Below are 23,541 nucleotides of genomic sequence, written 5' to 3'. Positions count from 1 at the left end.
GGCTGCGGCAGTAAAAGAGTTTTTTCTTTGAGTAGGGTAAGAAGGTTTTGGCTTTGACTTGGTTTGACCTTGGCTGATTTATTTTTGAGTTCAGGTTCAGATTTGATTTACTTATTTTTCTGTTTTGGTTGACTTTTGACCGTTTACTTGGACAGTCATGACTGTTGAAGGTCATAAGTGTTCAAGATTTGTGATTATTTGATGCTTGCTTTAACCTTGAAGGATCAAAACTAACCAAATATCATGTTTAACCTGTAGGTTAAACATAGACCAAAGTTGTTTGTGTCCAACTTAAGTGCTTATTTGACCACATAGTTCAAATTACGGGTGTCAATGGGTCATGTACGACCCATACGGCATCTGATAGGATCCGTGTTTGGCATGGAAGGAGGTCCAATTAAGAATTCAAGTCATACCTACAGGTCCGATTAGTACATGGACTAGGTATGATTTATGAAATTTCATGTCTGGCCCAGGCCTGACTCAAATTCTGATTAAGATCCATAATTTTTCAATGTAAAAAATATAAAAAAAAAAAATATCACAAAATTTCATGCCAGACCCAGGTCCACCCCAATTCTGATTAAGATCCATAATTTTTAAAAATGCAAAAAAAAATTATTATTTCACTGGGTATGTGCCGAGTCTAGTTTGTCTAATCCTAATTGGACCCTCATATGGTTTTTCCTATTGTATATCCGGTAGGACTTGGCTCTGGACCCAGTACCAACACTTCTTAGTTGGATCTGGGTTAAAACCCACCAACTTTTTGGTGGGGTCGAACCCATTGACACCCCTAGTTCAAATGTAGGCTATAATGGTTCAAAAAGAAACAATGCAGCTTTTGACCGTTTTGCTTTTTCTGTTCTATAAAATCCTTCTCTGAATGGACAAAAGCTTAAATTCCCCTTTTCTGGTCACCATTTCTTAGGATTTTTAGTACTTTATTTTACAACAGAATATGAAAATCTCTACTTTTTATCTGAAATATAGAAGCTTCATTTTTCTATACTATATAACCTCCATGACTCACTTGAACCATGATTTTCATAGATTTTTTGTTCTTTTCTCTTGAATTTAACGGTCCGGATGTGATGTACATGCTTGGTTTCATAAAAACCCGCTCTTGAATCATTAGATTTTGATGCATAAACTGGATTTTTTTAAGGCTTTAAAATCAATGAATCATAATCTTCATAAATATTCAAGCATTCAAAATTTGTATTTTTTCATGGAAAATACACTATCCAATGGTTGATTCCTACCAAATTCACCATGTCACATATATCCACGTGGTTCAATTTTCAAAAAAAATATTGGAAATGCCCATATTTCTCGTTCTCATATCCTAGTGAGTATCATTTAGAGTCAATGCAATTCTTGTGTTCCAAATGAGTATCATGTGTTTTTTTTGGGTGTAGATCTCAACTGAGCCCCACTAAGACCAAGTTCCTGTTCAGCAGCAAACCCCGGGTGCACAACCTAACCCACAAAGTTGTTCCACAACCCAGCCCATGAAAGTGTAATCATGTATTCTTCAAAGTCATGTATGTTGATTGACGGGGGATCCGCTTGTCTGGCAGGAGCAGTTAGTGCACGCAGAGCCGTACCTGTGTTTTATGGGGCCTGAGGCGGAGGGAAAAAATGGGCCCCCTATTAATAGTAGGAGTTCGGGGGCAGCGCCTCCGATTTTTTTTAAAGAATCAAAATAACAATAAAATTTGCATTCACATTAAACAAATATAATATTCCAAATATTTATATTATATTAAATAAAAATAGGGGAGCTCGAGCCTTAAAAATGGGCCCCTAAAATTTTTTTGGGCCCAGGGGCCCTGAGGTTCAAGCCTCATTGGCCTCTTTACAGGTCAGGTCCGGCTCTGAGTGCACGTCACCTTATGTTGGGATGTTGCAAGTTCGAATCTCAAATGGTATGAATATATAACTGGTAGGGGGTCAGCCTAACCCAAGCTTTCTGTGACGAAAGAAAAAGTCATGTATGCTAGTTGAAAACATTAATGGCGGACCATTGTGTCGTGCAATTCATTCTACTCATCTCCTATGTCATCCCTATCATTCTTTTGATCAAATCTGACCCCATAGATGGATTCATCGTGTCAATTTAATAGCAATCGACCTTTGAACCTTGTTCTTTTTTTAATAAAAGTTCAAATGCCAACATTCAAGGACTATTTATAACACGTCCATGGGTCAGATTGGATCAAAACTTCTTTTCTTTTCTAATTTATAAACCAAAGAAATCGCACTGGACACAAAGACCTGATCGCGCTGGCTCAGCCTGCTATGCCTACAATCATCGACCTAAAACTCTGAGGCTAGGACCCCTGCCCAGAGGCCTCGATGAAAACAACTTGGAATAAAAATATCCCAAAGATGGGTATGACCATAGAGATGAGTGAAACCCAATAATTGTATGACATCAAAAAAAATCAGGTGCAATATGATTGCAAAAAATATTTGTGCATTAAGCACATGATCCTCAGGGACAGGCCTGTCAGTTGTGGGGCTGAAGGCTTATAGAAGGCAATCAAGTGCTTAATGCACAAATTTTGTGTCATGTGATTGCACGGTTGCACCCAATCCGGACTCGTCCTATCCTATTATTTTTAGGACAAGTCAATACTGAAACTGTAATTAACTCAAGTACTAAATTGGTATGTGCTTCTGTGCTTTCTTGGCCTTTCTCAAACATGTGAACTGTTTTTCACTATGTATTTATTTATCATCAAGAAGGAGAATTCTCCTTTCCCAACCTAACTTTATAGGCAAGCGTAGATATGCATTGTTTACCATTTCAATCAGGGCATATGCCCATAAAGCTTAGGGTGTAATTGTTGAACCACCCTACCTTTTAGGTCAATACAAAGATCCCCCATCAAATCTTTACGTTATAACCAATGTCCACCAACTTACCCAACCAAACTCTAGCGTGCAAGACTATTTTCTCAACATCCTTAACAAAATATGGATCACTTAAATTTAGTTGGATCTCATGATATTCGAGTTCTCATGAGATTTAGAAAATGAATCTCATTTGTACAGTACCCCAAACACACAACCAAACTTAAAAAAAAAAAAAAATGACCCGGTTCTGGATCAGAACATGCACAATATAGAGCAAAATGGAACCCAAGATCCAAAAACCACATTCACCAAATCTACTATATGGATCAGACCAAGAACAACCCCTTTAAGTCCTTTTGAACAGTGGTAGATGTAATTGGTTCCTAAAAATTAAAAAGTAGGTGGGAAAAGAGCCTTAGTGCAACTTAAAGTCTTTCTTTTGAGGGTCCATTTATATAGCTGGGTGCCTAGTAGCTATCCAAGAAAGTGCAAATGGCCACTCCTTTTCCACCACCTCCACAAATGATCTCCAAACACTTTCCATCTTTTCCTATTGCACCATAATTCCAAGTGGGCCCTCAGCTTGTTGGCAAATTGGGTTTGGTGGAATGAACCGGTCCTACCTAATATCCAAATCTTTTCTGTCCTCAACTTAACGTATACATCACCCAATAACACTTGAAGACAAGAGGTATATCTCAGTACAACCAAAGCCAAGACGAGCTTGCTATTTTTTTCTTCTCTCTTCAATATCAACTATCATTAATAGGATTATCAATGGGTCGGGTACTCCGACCCATCAGAGTGTACCCGGACTCTCAAAATAACAAGTTGTCGAATTCGAGTTTTGTTGGGTCAAGAAAATGATATCTCAAACCCGAATCCGTATAAAGCACTTGGGTCAAGCTGAGTCAGATCGGTTATCCGGTAAAAATCATAACCCAAACCCAGCGCGCATTCACTAAAAATAATGTAAAGCACTTGGGTCAAGCTGATTCGGATAGGTTCTGGCAAAAATCATAACCCAAACCTGCCTGCATATTACTCAGGCCAGGTTTGGGTTGCCCAAGTAACATTTGAGTTGACATTTTTATGCCTATACTTGAAAATTCGGGTTTGGATCAAGTTTGGTACCTGATACAGACCTGACCTATTGACAGGTCCTGGACCATTATAAGCCCATGAGGTTACCCACTCATCTGTTAGGGGCAAACTCATGAGCATCACCAAATATTGACAAGACGTCGCGAGTTTGAAATCCATGGCGTACGCCCTTTGCCGTGCGGATCAAGATGAGTGCACTCAGAGGTGGGTAAAGGAGACATGAGGTTTTGTGTTTAGGGGTGTCAACAGATCGGGTTTACCCAAACCCGATCTTTACCAAACCCTATATGGTCCAGGTATGATGATAAATAAAAAGACCCGATTAAGACCCAGGCCTGGACCTAAAGGTCTGATTAATACATGGAGCCTGATATAGTTTGTGAAATTTACACCAAACCCAGTCCCGACCCGAGTTTCAGTTAAGACCCGTAAACTTTCAATGTAAAAATGATAAAAAATATTATTTTACCGTGTATGGCCCAGGTCTGGTTCATGTGGTTCTTATTGGGTCCGAGTATGATTTTTCTTATGGTGAATCCGAATAGACCCGAATCTGAATCGAATACTATATTTCAAAATCTAGGCTAAATCTGGTTTTACCTGAATCCGAAGTAAACCTAACCCATTGACACCTCTATTTGTGTCAATTAACACCTACAAAATAAAGAGTTCATATATACGGAGTATTAACTGCGGCTTTTTAAAAACTATAGTTAAAAATAGTTATTTACTACGGTTTAATAAAGAGTCATAGCTAATAATGCGTCCAATTACTTTCAACTACGATCATTTGACTTTTAATTACGGGTTCAATCATGCTTAAATAGCCGCATAGGATATACCTTTTTAACTACGACTACAAGGAGTTGTAGTTAAAAGTTGTTTTCGAGTATTAACTACGGCTTTAAGACATAGTTAATACTCTCTCGCGAAACATTTCACGAGGCGTGTAAAAACTACATAAACCAGACTCGAACCATACCTGATAAAATAATATTTTTTAATCATGTTTACATTAAAAATTTGTGGGTCTTAATTGGAACTTGGGTTGGGCCCGGGTCTGGTGTAAATTTTCACAAACTATACCCAGGTCCATGTATTAATCGGACCTTTAGGTCCAAACCCGGGTCTTAATCGAGTCTTCTTATTTGTCACCATACCCAAACCTTATAGGGTTTGGTCCTGGTCGGGTCGGGGTAAAACTGACCCGTTGACACCCCTAATTCCATCCATAATAAAACAAGCACAAGTGGGCTCACCACCACACATGGAAAGCTCAAAATCTGATGGCATGTCCCATGTGCAAATCCCAAAAGAGATGGGTGACTTGGGGGTTTTATGCCACCGATAGGGCTGGTAATCGAGCTGAATGAACTGAGCTTGAAAAGTCCAAGCTTGGCTCTTTCATTTGGTGTTCAAGCCTAGTTTGAGTTCATAATGAGTCCTAGTTAAACTAGTCTGAGTTCAAACTGGCTTGTTTATAGAAAAAATGCATTGTTTTAGCAATGGGAGACTTAGGATTACACAAAAATACATGTAAAAATACAAGTCAAGCCTAGCTTGAGTACCCACCGTTCATCTTCAGCTTGCACAGCCTGTTTTACGAGTTTGAACGAGCTATGCCAAGCCACGAGCTGCTCGGCTTGTTTTTCAGCCCTAACAGCCCAACCGAGCATTGTGACTATGGGTGTCAACAGGTCGGTTTTGGTTCAGACCCAGGTGGAACCAGACTTGGACTAGATTTTTGAGTATGGTATAGGGTCCGGACTTGAGTCTAATCGGGTCTACTATAAGAAAAAACATACCCAGACGCGATAAAAACTACATGAACAAGACCCGGACCATACCCAATAAAATAATATTTTTATCATTTTTACATCAAAAATTTGCAGGTCTGAATCCCAACTCAGGTCGGGCCAGGGTCTGTTATAAAATTTCACAAACTATACCTGGGTCCATGTATTAATGGGAACTTCGAATCCGGACCTGGGTCTTAATTGGGTCTGGGTCGGGTCTGAGTAAACCCGACCCATTAACACCCCTAATTGTGACCATAGCAGGTCTAATAACAAAAAAAGATAAAAAGAATATCTTATACACCTGAGTTTCGTGTTGACCACGGTTGGAACGTTGAAGGGCATCAGAAGGCGGCGACATGCAATTCAAAAACTGACCGTTGGCTGTTCCAGCGCGGATTGCAAGGTGAGCGGTTCTTCATGGTGGGCGGCTGTGTCTTCCCAACCTACCCGGTGTCGTGTCCCTTTAGCTATCCTTGTTAATGAAAAACCAAACAGCAATATCATGTCCCCTTTAACGTGTCCCTTGAGCGTGTCATTGTGACACATGTGGCGGGTCCCATTGAGTGGAGAGTCAAGCCCACCAATCCCTTTGAAGGGTTCATTGAAGGAAAGCGTACACACTAAAAGTCCACACGGAACGATACTCTTATCTTACCAAACCTCAACAGCAACGCCATAATTAGATTCCACCAAAAATTAAAAAATAAAAAAAAACATGTTGACGTGAATTTCACTGTTTGGATTGGGAAGGTTGACAATTGTCCTCTTGGCCTCTAAATCTCATCGGGCGTTCCGCTGGTATACAAAATGTCCGTTATATCCTTGCTAGTAGCATTGTACACGTCCTATTGGATAGAGGTGAGCAAAAATTCACGATCCAAACAAACCGGACCGTACCCAACCGGCTAATTTTGGATCGTAATCGACGGGTATGGTTCAGTTCTTGGTTCTAATTTTTTAAAACCAGCAGGTATCCTTTCTGGTTTCGGGTGAGAACCACCCAACCGACCCAACCGAACCGGTCCTATATATAATATGAATTTATATTTTTGAAAATCAAATCATTTGCTCGAAAGCCCATCTCTTTAGTCCAAAAGAAAAGTAGCCCAAACCAAAATAAAAAAACCTTACCCTCAACTCCTCAACCTTCACTGCAGCCTCCTTTTCTCATTCCTCTAGTCTTGAGTCTCAGCTAATTCTCCTCGGACTTTATTTATATGTCATGGTTTATATGTGAAACAAGCTTAAGGCCTTTGTGTATATCCATTTACAAAAAAAAATTCATTTCAAGATGTTTCAGGATGTCATGGTTATAGTCCCATTTACAAAAAAAGGTAAAACATAACTTCTTTGCAGAAAAATTGGGTAAGCATTAAGACCATAACCAGGATCCAATGGAAACCAAACCCGACCGGTGGTTCGATTTTTGGTTGGATCCACGAAACAAGCGAGTGGTTCACGGTTCACAATTTGTGAAACCGGCCCCTAGCGGATGGTTTTTGGTTCTAGGATAGGAACCATCCATCCTGGAACCGATCACCCCTACTACTGGATGATTTAGTACGTACGATCAAAAGGGTATAAATGTTATTTTATAATGAAGGAAAAGGGAGCCGATTGAACGTGACCAAAGGGATGGATTGACGAGACAATCGGCCAAGCCGCCAATGCAACGTCACAGGGACACGAATACGGACAGGGCTCATACGATACGAGTTTCTCAAGTGCTGTCAACGGGTCGGGATCCGATATTTGACCCATCAATGTGTACTCAAACCTATACACAAGTTATCGGATTTGAGATTGGGTTAGGGTTTTGCCAGGTGAAGAAAATGAATCTCAAGGTAGGATCCATATAATTTCACGCGCTTAGTTACACTCAGCATACATGTAAAACAATGTGGTCAAGCTAGGTCGAGTTCGGTATCACAAAATCATATCTCAAATCCGATTTGGGTAATACTGGGGTTGTGTACCATCAACCCGAATAGCACTCGGATTGGCACCACTGAGGTGGTATCCCATGTGGATAGCGGGGTCCTGTGTCAAGGTGAAGGCTCATGATCGAATCCCTCTGCCACATGGGGCGGCTGTTGTTCTGATAAGGGTCCACCTAACCCCAGTTTGCCTTTCAAAAAAAAAAAACATCCCGATTGACATTTTTATGCCCATGCTCAGAAATTCAGGTTCGGGTCGAGTCAGATACTTCATACGAATTCAACCCAAGATGCAAATATACAATTTATTTTGGAAACTATGATATAAGAACGTACCTTTTTTTATTTTTAATTAACAAGATAATACGTTTTTGGTATTTTAGTATGTGAAAATATACAATAAATTATGGTGAGGAATGATGTAACGCTGTGACAGGAAAGGCAAATGATGAAGATGTGAGAGGAAGACTTGGACCAAAATTGTGGGGGCGCTTTGAAAGAATGTCTGATGATTTGGGGAGCGTTCCCCAATCCCAACATACTTGGCTGAGGAAGGTTGGGAATTCAAAATCCCACGGTATAATAACCTTTGTGGGGTTTGTTTTTCCTGAGAAAAAACATTTTACCTCAATGCCATCCTGCTTAGAAAATTCACTAGTCAACTTTTTACCAAACCTAACCCCACATCCCTCACCCTCAATGCCACAATTCCTTTTGAGACAAATGTGAAACAGAGACAAAATTAAGCTCATTTGTTTGGGGCAACCTGTGAACCTCACCAAGTTTCAAATGGGATTTTCACATGGAGCATTTTTTTTTTTTTGAAATGCAAACTGGTGTCAGGCAGGAGAGCGGATCCTGTAAAACGCTGTTCCCACCTGTACTGAGGTGGTACAGTACAGAGGGGTGGGTTTTGTGGTTGTAAACGCTGATTAGAAATGCTATTAGCCTAAGTTAGTCTTTTTTTTTTAGCTTATTTAAAGGATTAGTCTGTTCTTAATTATTTTTTTAATGGCCAAGAAAGGATATATGACTTGTTCTCATAAATACACATTTGTCAAATTTGATTGCTTAGAGTTGGCAAAAGCTAATATTGTTAAGGAGTTTGAACAACCCTGTTTTCAACGTTGGTATAGAAGCTTCCAGAAACAACAAAAACCATTCCTCCGATAAATTCAAGAAGGTCAAACCCATCTACCTTTAAAAAAACCAATGGATTACTAAGTTATAATTTATAAACAAACTGCAATTTCAAGAAATGGTAAGCAGAGTGACATAGAAAGACGACATATTTCAGTTACCGCTTCAAAGTTCAAACGGTCAAAATATCGTGATAAATAATGCAATTTAAATATCATAATTTTATCTTTATGATATTTATATACTCGAAAAAGGCTGATTATATATATATATATATATATATATATATATATATATATATATATATATATATATATATATATATATATATATATATATATATATATTGGTTTTTATATTTACTTATTTTAGATGAACTTTTGAAAAGTCTGTCATCCTATACCCAAGGGGTTTGGTGTGGTGAGATGGGGCCTAGACCGGTTGACAGTCTGTCTAGGTTAAAATCCCATGAGCATCATCCTCCTGGCTGGAAGCTTGGTGACTCTTTGGGGTTAAAGGGTAAGCCCTGGGAGTTTTAGGCTGACAGAACACCGGCAGTAAGTAGGGCAGGCTGAGCCAGCACGATTAGGTCTTTGCGCCCTGGGCGATTTCTTTGAGTAAAAAAAAAAAACCTGACACGACTCGCCAACCCGCCTCTTAGGTGGGTTTGGGTTCGGGTTGGGCTTAAGCCAACCCGTTTAATAAACGGGTTGACCCGCGTAACCCGTTTATTAAACAGGTCGGGTTTGGGTTGGGGGTATGCCAACCCGCCAACCTGGCTGACCCGTTTAATAAACGGGTTAGGCAGGTGGGTCAACCCTCCTACCCGTCTGCCAACCCGACCCATCAACCCGTCGACCCGCCAACCTGAGAACCCGTTTACCCGACCCAACCCATTTATCAAATGGGTTGGCGGGTCGTGTCGGGTTACCCATTTATTAAACGGGTCGGGTTTGGGTTGAGGTATGCTGACCCGCCAACCCGACACGATTGCCACCCCTAGGTGGGGGCTAGGCGGGGATTGGGATTGGGATGGAGCGGGGCAGGGAAAAGCTTAAGTCCATCCCCGGTCCAAACGGGGCGAGGCTGGGCGGAGCCCCGTTGCCCCCTGCCATCCCTAGACACTGGGAGAATTAAAATAAAAGAAAAAAAGTATCCAAGAAGGTTAATCCGTCATTTTGGTTGAAATACAGGGGCCTTTCAGACCGATCGTCCCGCCAGGCAGTTAGATAAATTTACGTCCATTGTCTACATGGTCGTATCTGTGCTTCTTCTCCTTCTTTCTTCTAACGAAGAAGCCAAAGAGGAAGAAGGAAAGAAAGAAGAGGAAAAGGTGGAGTTATGAGGGACGTGCAGTTGACGAGGGTGCCGCCGGCGGGCAGGCGCGGGGACGATTGGGACGAGCTGGAGGAGGTCGGTCTGCTCGATTCCTACGACTTGGAGAGAGGAGGAGGAGGAGGAGGAGGAATTCTGTTGTCTTCTTCTTCGTCTGATTTGGAGGGGGAGGAGGAGAGGGCTAAGAAGATCCAGGTGAAGATTACTGGCATGACCTGCGCAGCCTGTTCCAATTCCGTGGAGCAGGCGCTCTCCGCCATCCCCGGCGTCCTCCGTGCCTCCGTCGCGCTCCTCCAGAACAAGGCCGACGTCGTCTTCGATCCCTCCCTCGTCAAGGTACTCGCCCTTCTCCCTCCTTCAACGCTTTCTCATGCCTCTCGTTCGATCCTCATTGTTTTCTTCTTCTTTTTTCGTGAGCTAGTTTTTTCTTTGGGGAGTGGAAAATGGTTGCTTTCTTGTTGAATTTGTTAGGAAAAAGATGGGGCGATTTTGTTAATGATTGAATTGAGATAAGGGGTGCGATGAATCGGAAGAATGCGTGAGAAGGGATAGATACAGAGGTAGGAATTTGTCCGAGCGAACCGCCCTCCTTCGAGTCGGTTTGAAGAAAATGGGTGGTGGGGGAATGGTCTGTCACTGATCAAACTCTTTGTTGAATAATTGACTTGTGTCTTGATGGTGAAATGATCTTCCTGATCTGAATTTTCCCTTTAGATGAACTCGCGAAATGACCAAGTTGTTGCTCCTTTTTCTTTATAAGCTCTACTAGATTATGGCGTGCCAATTCAATGTAGAAATGGGCTTTCTAAGTTGTTGGTTCTTTTTCTTTATGAGTTTCACTAGATTACAGCACACCAGTTCCCTGTAGAAGTGGTCTTTCTTGTGAATGAAACCGTTTACAATGGTTATTTTGATTGAATTTGACATGGATGAGCATTTTGTAGCCCGCTTGCAATTTTTAACTGCAAAATCCATTTAAGCGGGAAAGTAGAAGATGGAGAAGAAAACAGAAAAAATAATGAAGCATTCCCATATTTTAGTGAATTCGTACTAGTGTTGGCCAATGACGCCACGATCATGTTGCAAGCATCATACGATGCGCATCTTTGTCTGCCACGAATTGTTGTCTGTTGCAAATGATTTCATGTTAATGGGTTGGGATCAGTGGTTCCCCATTAATGGCACACTCTGCATCGGATGCTTTCTCTCCCTAGTAGAACAGCCAAAAATGGGTCTTTGAAATCCTTAACAGTAGTTAACCTGCGATTGTCCCAATTCCTGCACTCGTTCATTTTGTTTCTTAAGAAGCACGGAGTATTGATTGGTGGGTGAAGTGAAGATGGCTTTCATTTTGTGAGTGCTTTCACCATTTCCTCGAAAAGGTCCAAGTTGAAGAAATAAAGCCTTCCAAAATAGGTGGTCTCTTCCAAATAACCAAGGAGCAGGTCGTTAAACAAACAAAGGTTCAAAGAATTTCCTCAGAAGTGTGGAGTAAATATAAGTGTTAAGCACCCATCAAGAGACTACGTCTTGGGTATTTGTAATTGTGTTTCACTTGTTCTTGCTGCTGCTCTGTACTTTTCTTGAGCACACGGATCCATGGATAAACTTGTTTGTTAATTCTTATATGCAAGCCATTGCAACCACTTGTCTCAAGGTCTCAACACCAACTATGATGCTGAAATATTCAATTTATTTCCATGGCATACCAGACTGTTTTTTATCAAGTCAGTGTTAACTTCATTTCCCAATTACTCTATGGTGCTTCTGATTACCTCAATCAGTCAATCAGGCCATGGAAAATTTTATGAGGGATTCTTTATGGAGCAGCCAGCAAAGTCATTACTCTCTTCATCTGTTAACCTGGGGTGCGATGTGTAAAACTGAGGAATAGGATATTGGAATCAGAAAGCTGTGGGATATGAATTTAGCGCTACTGGAGGATTGGATGGATGGCAGCAGCTAGGATGCCAAAACTGTTGTGTAGCCTCTTCTATAGTAAATATCTCCAGATGGAGTCTCTATGCTCTGGTTAGAGGAGTATTGGAGATGATCATGGGGATGGAAGAGCCTTAAATGCAGCATGTCAATCATAGAGGAAGGCCTAGGTGGGCTTTGGGAAATGGTCCATGGGTAGGAAATTTCCCTCTTGTAGGTATGCCTGAGGAGATCTTATCCAAGGAATATGTGATAAAAGCAGATCTGTGAATGTGTGTGAGATGCACAAGGATTCGTTGGATAATAGGCCATGGAAAATTTTATGAGGGCTTCTTTATGGAGCAGCCGGCAAAGCCATTACTCTCTTCATCTGTTAACCTGGGGTGCGATGTGTAAAACTGAGGAATAGGATCTTGGAATCAGAAAGCTGTGGGATATGAATTTAGCGCTACTGGAGGATTGGATGGATGGCAGCAGCTAGGATGCCAAAACTGTTGTGTAGCCTCTTCTGTAGTAAATATCTCCAGATGGAGTCTCTATGCTCTGGTTAGAGGAGTATTGGAGATGATCATGGGGATGGAAGAGCCTAAATGCAGCATGTCAATCATAGAGGAAGGCCTAGGTGGGCTCCCTCTTGTAGGTATGCCTGAGGAGAGCTTATCCAAGGAATATGTGATAAAAGCAGATCTGTGAATGTGTGTGAGATGCACAAGGATTCGTTGGATAATTGATGCATTCTATCTAACCATCTGATTTACGTTCCGCCAGAAGTAAAGAAGCTCCTAACTAGATGTACAAGGGGTCCATCTAAGGAGGGTCAGTTGACCTGGACCCATGAACGTCAATTCAATTCCAAATCAACCAGGAGTCTAGTTTGAATTGAAGGAAGGTATTTCTGTTCAGCTCCAAGATATGGTTTAAGCATCATGATCCATGGTCGGCCCTCACTCTCCTATTTGGTTTGAAGTATAGGCATTTACTCAAGAGGGTACAACAGTTGGGCATATTTTTAGCTAAATTTTGCTGCATATATAATAGAAAAGGGAAAACCATAGAACATGTTTTCATCCAGTGCAACATTGGTATGATGGTTTGTAGCAAACTTGTGTAGCTTTTTGGCAGAAGTATTCCTCGAAGCAATCTTATAAAGGTGTTGAGTAAGTGGACTAAACACATACTTGAGCATCTGTTTTTTTTTGGTTGATATCCTTTTAGGTTATGATTCAGCCATTATGGGAACTAAGGAATGAAATTATTGTAGAAGATTGCCAGATTTGGGATGTTAAGTTGTACACGTGTGTGTGTGTGTGTGTGTGTGTGTGTGTGTATATATAATGGTTCATATTATACATATATACACATATATATATTATTTATAATGATGGAATAGGTAAATACCCATTAGGGGTATTTTGGTTATTTCAGTCCTTGTAATAAGCTTTGCATTAGGGGCACGTTAGTACTTTTACTTTATTCCTTTTTTTGTTTTTGTTTTTTTTTCTGTTTTTATAGAGACTATTTGGTCAAATACTAAATAGAGTTGTTGGGTTCTTTTTTGACTAGTCAACGTAGAGTTGACTAGTCAATAGAGCTATTGGAACAGTCCAATAGCTTTATTGAGGTCTCCCTCTTCTCTTGTATGTGTATAAATAGGGGCTTTTATCCCCTTTCATTTCTTAATGCTTCTCTTAAGCATTCATGCTCAATAAGATGAATGTTTTTTTATGTTTTGTGTTCTTCTCTTTAGTTCTTTAATGTCTTGAATGCACTTAGTGCTTGTCTTGTGCCTTTGTGCTCTTGTATTGTTCCTTAGTTGACTTATGTATGTGCGAGTGCACTTTGTGTTTATGATCTTGTAAGCCCTTAGAGGCCCTCATTTTGTATTTCTGCATATTTCATTACATGGGATACAATCATAGTAATGGATTTGCTGAATAAAGGCCCGAGTTTGCATACTTAATATTATGAAAGGAAGCAAATCCATTTGAACTGGCTGTGCACAGGTAGGTGATGGCCGCCTCCTATGAATTGGGTGAGAGGTTTGGTTTACAGTCTTTGCATGAACAAATGGACCATCAAATTCACCTTAAGGACCACCAATGTTAGTTCAAAGCTATCAGATGGCTAGCGTGTCTGCTTGATCTGATGCAAAAAGGTGGGATTGGTGTGATAAAGCTCCAAGCCATGTTCATAGAAGCTCTGGTGTTGTGAAAGTCATAAACATGGCACTAGAAGTATAAGGAAAGTCCCAGATGGTTTACTAGCACTTGGTGTGTATGATGTATGAATTCCAATGTGTCAGGACGCCCAAAATATGGGAATGCACAGCAATGAGCTTAGCTCAGTTGGGTATTATGGGTGTTGACAGAATATGAAAGGTTAAGCAACCTGAGTGGTTTCCTCAAAGACCTCACATGTGCCTCATGTATGGATCAGTATAAAATAGGTATTTGCCTAACTCTATGTTGACTGTCTAGCAAAAAATAAGAAAGGAAAAAGAAAAAACTAAGAAACAGTACCATGTTGGAACACCTTGTTTGTTAGACCATGTGACATTTTTCATTGTAACACTAGTTGGTAAATGCTTCTCACTGAGTTCTGTATGATGAGGGACTTTGGTCCAAAGCACGATTGACGGTGAACATTTGCATGTCTGCTCTGAATACGCAATAACCTTTTAATAAGTTACTTCCTTGAATTGTACCTAGTATATCCTTTCATTATTTCTGTGCAATATGCTCATCCATTAGGAGATGCTGGCCATAAATCATAATCTTTTTTTGGTTCTGGATACTAAGTAAACATGTATTCTTTGAAGGAAATCTTCTCACAGGGCCTTTTGTAGCATCTTATAATTCCCTTGCTGTTTTGTTTCTTGCAAGCTCTTGTTTTCTATTACATATGAAAATTTCAGAACCTTACAAATATATTAAATATCAAACACAAGAAGTGAGAAATATCTGATTTTTTTTTTAGTATATTAGAAAACCTTGCTAATGTTCAAACAAGAACACCGGAGAACTTCTTGGAGTTTTTGATGTTCTCATTATAGAATAGATATATACAACTCTAAGACACCAAAAGGAAAAGAGAGATGCATAAGTCAAAAAGAGCAATATGAAGCACATAAAGTACACATCCCTCAATGTTATACAAAGAATAAAATTTGTAGGAGACAAAAGATTCTAATAGATGGATCTGTCACTCTGATAGTCTTTGATACTTTTACTTCCAGTTTCTTTCTTGTTTCAATTCTGGTTCAATTCTTAATTTATCGCTCATTTGATTCCATTTTCAATTCTGGTACACATCCCTCATTTTCAGCTCTAGTTATATAACTAGTTTACTTTTGATTCAATTTCCAGTTCATTTCTGGTTTTATTCTTATTTCTCTTTCAAATGCCTTCCCACTTCTTCCTATAAATTTTAAAGTGTTTTGCTTCTTACTTCTGCTTCCCAGTATGACAATTTTGGTTCAGGCACCTAATAAGCAATGATTACTTTCTTGCACATTTAGAAAAAGCATTGAAATCCAACTAAGAAATTGTGTCTATTATTGGATTACAAAGATCATAACTTTTGTCAAGCATGGTTAGATGGAACTCTTGTACATTTGGCTGCACTGAATTTTCTGTGGCATTCTTATTTCTGTTCATTTTTTTCCTTCCTATGAACAAATTATCTTTAATGCAGGAGGAAGATATTAAGATTGCAATTGAAGATGCAGGGTTTGATGCAGAAATCCTGATAGAAGCTCCAGCTGCACGGTCGAAGCAGCAGGGTACCTTGGTTGGTCAATTCAGAATTGGAGGGATGACTTGTGCGGCCTGTGTAAACTCTGTTGAGGGCATTTTGAGGAAGCTACCTGGTGTAAAGCATGCTGTTGTTGCTTTAGCAACATCATCAGGGGAGGTTGAATATGATCTTGCTGTCATTAGCAAGGAGCAAATAGTACAGGCGATCGAAGATGCTGGTTTTGATGCTTCTTTTCTTCAGAGCAGTGAACAAGATAGGGTTGTTTTGGGGGTAGTTGGGATGTATAGTGAAATGGATGTACAGCTCTTAAAAGGTCTACTTAGGGATTTGAAAGGAGTGAGGCAATTTGTCATCAACAAAGACCTCTCAGAGTTAGAAATTTTGTTTGATCCTGAGGTCACTGGTTTGAGATCAATAGTTGATTCTGTACAGAGAGGAAGTAATGGAAAATTCAACGTACTTCTGCGAAATCCATACTCAAAGTTCATGTCTAATGATGTGGAAGAATCTGCAATCATGTTTCGGCTTTTCATGTCCAGCTTGTATCTCACCGTGAGTATGACTTTCATGTTGTGTGAAGGCTTGCAATAAATGTACTGGCTTTTGTGTGTGTATAGGCATGAATAGTGATTTTTTCTCTTTATTTCCTCTTTAGAAAACAGTGTCTGCTTTTCATCTTTTCATTTGGGTTAATGTGGTAAAAGTCTTGATTCCTCTGTTGATCCTCACAGGTTCCAGTTTTTTTTATAGGGGTAGTATGCCCCCACATACCTCTTGTATATTCATTGCTACTAGTGCGTTGTGGCCCTTTTTTGATGAGTGATTGGTTGAAGTGGGCATTGGTTAGTCCTGTTCAATTTATTGCTGGAAAACGCTTTTATGTCGCTGCATATAGAGCTTTACGTCGTGGGGCAGCCAACATGGATGTCCTAGTTGCACTTGGTACTTCAGCTTCTTATTTCTACTCGGCTTATGCACTGTTGTATGGTGCATTGACTGGATTCTGGTCTCCAACATACTTTGAGACAAGTGCCATGTTGATAACATTTGTGTTGTGGGGAAAATACCTGGAAGTTGTTGCGAAAGGAAAAACATCAGATGCTATCAAGAAGCTTGTGGAACTTGCTCCAGCAACTGCATTGCTGCTCACTATGGATTCTGGTAAGCTCTTGCAGGTTTTTGCCATTGATGTGTCTATTTACTTATCTTCTTTCAGTTTCCAAGTGCTTTCAGTGGTGATTCTGCATGGGGATCTTAGTTTATTCTACACCTCATATGCTTGAAAAATATATGACTAAGCTTATGGTTTATATGGCAGTTCCAGTTCTTTTCAATTGTTTATGGAACTTGTTCTTTTCCTTTTCCACATAAGAAAATGATTGTTTTCTGACTGAAAATTATAACCTCGTTCAATCTCAGAAGGGAAGTGCACTGGAGAACGTGAAATTGATTCTTTACTAATTCAGCCTGGTGATGTCTTGAAAGTTCTTCCTGGTTCGAAAGTTCCTGCTGATGGTGTGGTCTTGTGGGGTTCCAGTCATGTAAATGAGAGTATGGTTACTGGTGAATCTGAACCTGTTCTAAAGGAGTCCAATTCTTCAGTTATAGGAGGTACTATTAATTTACATGGGGCACTTCACATTAAAGCCACCAAAGTGGGGTCCAATACTGTTCTGAATCAGATCATATCCTTGGTAGAGACGGCTCAAATGTCAAAGGCACCTATTCAGAAGTTTGCAGACTTTGTAAGTTATCTTTGCAGTGTTTTTTTTCCCAAGAAAATAATACATTTCATACTGCACAAGGTGTTTATGCTTCATTCATTATGTCTGTAAATCTAAGGCTAGTTATTTTCTTGTGCTTCCTTAAACTGACTTGAACACTTGTCTGCTTTTCAATTGTCCTTTTCTTTTTCGGCATTTTAGGTGGCTTTTCTGGTGAGATGCTTTTGGTGGAATTTTCTTTGTTGATTTAGGTACAGTAGGCATGTTTTGATAGCCATGGATCTTACAGTGGGATTTTACTGCACTTTTGCACCAGGCTGCTTTTGAAAACTGATGTAATATTTATGACTTTGTAATAACAACTAAGATAAAGAGAACAATATCTTATTAACTGCACAAGCCTTTGAGGACTGCCATTGTGTACCCATCATTGAATATGTGGCCGACTGCTGCAGAACTTTGGTTAAGTTTCTTTCCATCAGTATCATGCTCATGGGAACTTCATTGCCTTGCCAAGTTTTGGAACATACCTTTGTTAAGGACTGGCAATCATCACTTGGATTTTAATGCAATATGATTGTCTTGCCTCAGCAGACCCTGGGGCTATTTCCCTCTTACCAAAAACAAAAGAGAAAACAAGAGGAAAAAATGAACCGATTCTTATACTCTGACACAGTGCAGAAAATGGGAAAATTTTCTCTTTTTTGGGGGGTGTGTGCAAATTGCTGACATTGTTAATGTGGAAGATGTTGAAAACTTCGTGATGTTAGATTTTCTGTAATGGATGACAAATATTGGCAAATCATTTCCATAAAAAGAAAATATACTCCTAGCTCTTTTCAATTTTTGTTGTGGTTATGAATGTTTTGTGTGACTTCTAAACTCCTTTTGTTGCAAATTCTTAAACACAGTTCTCAATGTTGCCTCTGAAGATGGTTATTTTTAACCTCTTTCTGACACAAAACTATGGTTTACAGGTTGCTAGCATCTTCGTTCCAACTGTTGTTGCCATGTCATTGTTGACATTTTTTGGCTGGTAAGTGTCTGCTTTTGTTCATAATTAAAGTTATGCTTCTAAGCATCCTTCAAATTTTATGTGATTCAATTGTTACTTCTTTTTTTACCATAGGTATCTCTGTGGCACCTTAGGAGCATACCCAGCCACGTGGTTGCCTCCAAATAGCAGTTTTTTTGTGTTTGCTCTTATGTTTGCAATATCTGTTGTGGTAATTGCCTGCCCCTGTGCACTTGGATTGGCTACACCAACTGCAGTCATGGTTGCAACTGGTGTTGGGGCTAATCATGGAATTCTTATAAAAGGTGGAGATGCTCTGGAAAGGGCTCAAAAGGTTCACTATGTGGTATTTGACAAGACTGGAACACTTACGCAGGGCAAGCCTGCAGTTACATCAGTCAAGGTGTTTAAAGATATGGACCTGGGAGACTTTCTGAAATTAGTTGCTTCAGCTGAGGTGAGCTATGTTATCTCCATCATATGGTTTTGCTACTAATTTATATCCTGTCTAAATTTTATTTTTCCACTTGAAACATGCATTTGGAATAATATTTATTTATCTCATATTTCTTTGTGTTTAGGCCAGCAGTGAGCATCCATTAGCAAGAGCAATCATCGAGTATGCACACCACTTCCATTTTTTTGGTGAACCCCTTGTGACCAAAGGTTCTGACATGCAAACCAAGGAATCAAAGTATTCTTTTTGGCTTCATGATGTCTTGGACTTTTCTGCATTGCCAGGGAAAGGTGTCCGGTGCTGGATTGATGGAAAATTAGTTTTGGTGAGTTAACGATCTAAAACCTGGAAACTTAGGAATTGCTTGTTAAAAGAAAACCTGATTGCAGCCAGTGTTATCAACAGGTTGGTAACCGCAAATTGCTATCTGAAGGTGGGGTGTCGATACCTTCACAAGCAGAGAAATACTTGGTAGAAATGGAAGAATATGCCAAAACTGGAATACTTGTGGCACATGATGGCGCCTTTGTTGGTATTTTGGTGGTCTCAGATCCTCTTAAAAGAGAAGCAGCAGTCGTTGTTGAAGGCCTGAAGAAGATGGGGGTTCTACCCATCATGGTAACAGGGGATAACTTGAGGACGGCTCGGGCTATAGCTAAAGAGGTGCGCATCTTCCTCACACGTGCTGATTTACATGTTTAACTCCATATATAGAATTTAATGATTTGGCTATATTTTAGGGTATGGAGCAGGGTGATTACTTGTTATATTACTGTTTTTATTGTCACTATTGTTGTTCTTGTTGAATGATGGGGATGTGATTTAGATTACTTACTAGCTGAGAAGATCCTTTAGAGTTAAATTGATTTTGTGGAGTTCCTTTCTGACCAATGTAAGGTTATAAAATCATTAAAGGATAATGACATAGAGGGCTCTGGTGGGCGAGGGGGGTGTCCAAGGGGTTCACTGCTTGGGGTTTGGGCCGTTTGGCCATACGGCATGGCTTCATTCTCTCCAATAAGTCCTGACCCCATCACCTGAACCAGGGTTCCCCTTGTTAAATATCAAAAAAATCAGATGGTGGATTCCATCTGATCAAATGAAAAAGAGAAGTAAAGCGACAAGAGCAGAGAGATTATAAAGAGGCAAAGAGAAATTATTAAGGCGAGAGAGGGCTCAAATCTGATTAACATTGTCTAATCTGACCAAATTTTAGATCCTGCCAGTGAGCTCTAGCCGCATCCTGATGCTTCTCTGGGTTCAGCGATTAACGAGCCTCACTAATGCAGGTTGCTGATCATAAAAATTGTATAATTTTTCTCAAGCCAGATGTTTCAGCATTCCAATTCAATCCATCGTACCCAAATTCCATTCGACTTTTTCCCCTTCTGCTTATTCATCTTGCTATATGGAATTCAAATGATGTCTCCCCTTGCCAAGCTAGGTCAAACAGCTAACTTGATTCATCTTCATGAATACTGTGGAATTCATAAAACGTGTTCTGGAATCTAGTGGTCATATAATATAGAAATATTGGCAACTTGTCCCTTATGAAAATGTGACATGAACTGATTAAATGGGCCCAGTTACATTAAAAGACCAGCTAATGGTGAAGTATCCAAGACCTAGAACTGAGTTTCAGATTTTGCCGCTCAAGCACTTAAAAGTGAGTATCCCGTGTCGACACTGCATGACACCAAACATGACACTGTTGGTGCCATGACACTTCATGTCATAGTGAAAACCTATGTCATGGTTGTGTGCAATTCAGGGCAAGGTTTAATTCATAAATGCTGATCAGTTGAACTGTGTATAACTTATGTTACTTGGTCATATGAGACTTGCTCTATGTTTTGAAGGGTGGTTGTTGATTAGTCTTGATGATTTGTTTTTGTACAGGATCAGATTATAAATGAGAAAAGAGCGTGCATTTTATATTTTATGGTTTTGTTTGCATAATTCTTTAAATCTCTTTTTTTTCTTTTATATATATATATATATATATATATATATATATATATATATATATATATATATATATATAAAAGCTATGTTACATGGACTAGTGTGCCTCACTATTTGCTACCATGTAACTGTGACGCTGTCATTGATGGACGGAAGTGATGCATTATCACCAGGATGGTGAAAAGGCTTATCACCTGATCCCCTTTCCCATTTCAGAGTGACTTATTAGGCATCCACACGTGAGATTGTGGCTATTTTGCATCATTTTGGACATATTGATAAAATATATATAAAAGAGAAAAAAGAGAGATCTAAAGAAATATGCAAGCAACACCATAAAATATAAAATGCACGTTATGTTCTCATCGTAAACATGTAAGACTGTAAGTACAAAAACAAATCATCAAGACTAAATACTAATCAACCACCACACTTCTAAGGCAAAACATAGAGCAATAAAAGCATATACTTGACACTTCTTTGTTTAACAGGGAACTGTCTACAAAGTTGGACACTCGTGTCCATGATGCACGAAACAAGACACTCACATGGACACTCGCTCGACATGGCATGTCCAAACATATTTTAAGGTGTCCGACCAAAATTTTGGACACTCTTGATTTAAAAACGGCATATCGGTGCCGTGTCTGGGAGTGTCAGTGTCGGGAAGTGACACTTCAGCCTGGGAGAAGTGTCCAGTGTAACGCTCTATCATACTTCAGGAAAAGCTAATCTGTTCTGCTGCTTCTTTATGCACCTTGGCTTCTATTGGTGGTATATCTGTCCTATTGAAGAGGAAAACACTAAACCGGGCCAGTCCTTTGGCATTCTTTCGTAAATGCAGGTTGGTATTACTCACGTGGAAGCAGAAGTAATGCCATCTGGAAAAGCCGAAGTGATTCGTTCCCTTCAAAAAGAAGGGAAGGTTGTGGCCATGGTTGGAGACGGCATCAACGACTCACCCGCCCTCGCAGCAGCTGATGTTGGGATGGCAATTGGAGCAGGAACTGACATTGCCATTGAAGCAGCAGATTATGTGTTGATGAGGAGCAATCTTGAAGATGTTATCACAGCCATTGATCTATCAAGGAAAACCTTTTCACGGATACGTTTGAATTACGTATTTGCGATGGGATATAACATCATTTCCATTCCCGTTGCAGCTGGAGCTCTTTTCCCAATCCTTAAAGTGAGGCTGCCGCCATGGGTAGCTGGCGCCTGCATGGCATTCTCTTCTGTAAGTGTTGTTTGTTCTTCATTACTGTTGAGAAGATACAAGAGGCCTAGGCTCACTACCATACTGGAGATGACCAAGGAATAAGGCTGGCAAAATTGCCCCTCCAGGTGTGTCTTTCTAATGTATTGCCTTGTTTGTAAGATGTTTGTCCATCCCCTTTTTGCTTCTCTCTCTCTCTCTCTCTCTCTCTCTCTCTCTCTCTCTCTCTCAATCCTTCGATTGAATACAAAAGCCCCAAAGGGGTTTAGCGTAGATGGGATGTGGTCTAGGCCACTAGATGGGTGGTCTGGGTTCAAATCCCACAGGCTTCAGCTTCTTGCACATTAAGCTGAAGCAGGACGACTCCCTGGACGCGAGGGGTGCACTACAGTTTTACACTGCCGGAGAGTGCGGCCAGGTCTCTTACTCTGGGAGTGGTTTCTCCGTCTTTCATGAAAAAAAATGATTTGACTACAAAAGGATCATCCTGCTATTAGCAGGCGCAAATGGTAAAGCACATGAACCACCACCAGAGTGAGAAAGGAGACTGCCATTCCATGAGCCTACGTGAGCTTTCTATACCCCACTCCCCTATTCTTGAGCTTCTATTGGACAGTAGACGATAAAAAAAACAAAAACAAAAACGAAAAGTAATGATGCTTATCTGATATAAAGGTTATCTTATTGGATGCCACTTCTTTATAAAACATCTTAATGACATTACCAAGTTTGATTGCTTAGCATAATAACTTTTGGCATCATGAGGATTGCAATGTTAGTGGAGTAGTTTAGTGAGCACCATCCTACTAAAAATAGTGTTAGCGATAAATCGACCTTTTCTTTCAGCTCCAAGGCACAGAGGTCCTCACTTTTGGTTTAGGAAAATTACTGTACGGTACGATAAAAAATGATGCATTTCTCGAAATGCCCCATAATTTTTATTTTTCTCCCTATGTCCAAAAGTGCAAATATAAATGTCATTTTTTTCGATTTTGGACATGGGAGAATAGTGGAAATTGTGAAGTATTTCAGAAAACGCATCATTTTTGCTGTATAGTATGGTCATTTTCCGTTTTATTTTCTCGGCCTTCATAGCAAATTGACTGAGTGAAGACGTTTTGTTGATTTGTTAATGGTTAATTGAGTTAAAATAAAAAATCCCTACCTTATTGTCATCTTGCGACTTTTCTTTTTGGATTTTTTGGATAAAAAAAAGGTATCACTCTTTTTATCAATAGAAGGCGTACGGATATGAGTGATTTTTAATTTGTCGACTATGGTTGATATTTT

General features: G+C 39.8%; 1 protein-coding gene across 1 annotated transcript; it reads left to right on the top strand.

The window, feature by feature from the left end:
• Positions 1-10,111: 10,111 nt before the first annotated feature.
• Positions 10,112-22,439, top strand: LOC149844718 (copper-transporting ATPase RAN1-like). Its single transcript, XM_089995196.1, has 9 exons — positions 10,112-10,516; positions 15,812-16,426; positions 16,606-17,035; positions 17,294-17,619; positions 18,576-18,634; positions 18,728-19,070; positions 19,195-19,395; positions 19,476-19,733; positions 21,880-22,439. Exons 1-9 carry the CDS (start codon positions 10,187-10,189, stop codon positions 22,354-22,356), a joined length of 3,039 nt encoding a protein of 1,012 aa, XP_089851322.1. The 5' UTR covers positions 10,112-10,186; the 3' UTR covers positions 22,357-22,439.
• Positions 22,440-23,541: the final 1,102 nt, after the last annotated feature.

The sequence above is a fragment of the Nuphar pumila genome, chromosome 2, assembly GCF_984573655.1.
Source record: "Nuphar pumila chromosome 2, dmNupPumi1.hap1.1, whole genome shotgun sequence".
NCBI classification, from domain to species: domain Eukaryota; kingdom Viridiplantae; phylum Streptophyta; class Magnoliopsida; order Nymphaeales; family Nymphaeaceae; genus Nuphar; species Nuphar pumila.
This window is presented reverse-complemented; position numbering and strand designations above follow the sequence as displayed.

Bases quoted from the DNA above. Each gene is read 5' to 3' on its own strand.
- LOC149844718 (XM_089995196.1), top strand. From the start codon at position 10,187: ATGAGGGACGTGCAGTTGACGAGGGTGCCGCCGGCGGGCAGGCGCGGG. The intron at 19,071-19,194 runs GTGAGCTATGTT...CTTTGTGTTTAG, and splicing joins AATTAGTTGCTTCAGCTGAG to GCCAGCAGTGAGCATCCATT. The intron at 19,396-19,475 runs GTGAGTTAACGA...TGTTATCAACAG, and splicing joins TTGATGGAAAATTAGTTTTG to GTTGGTAACCGCAAATTGCT.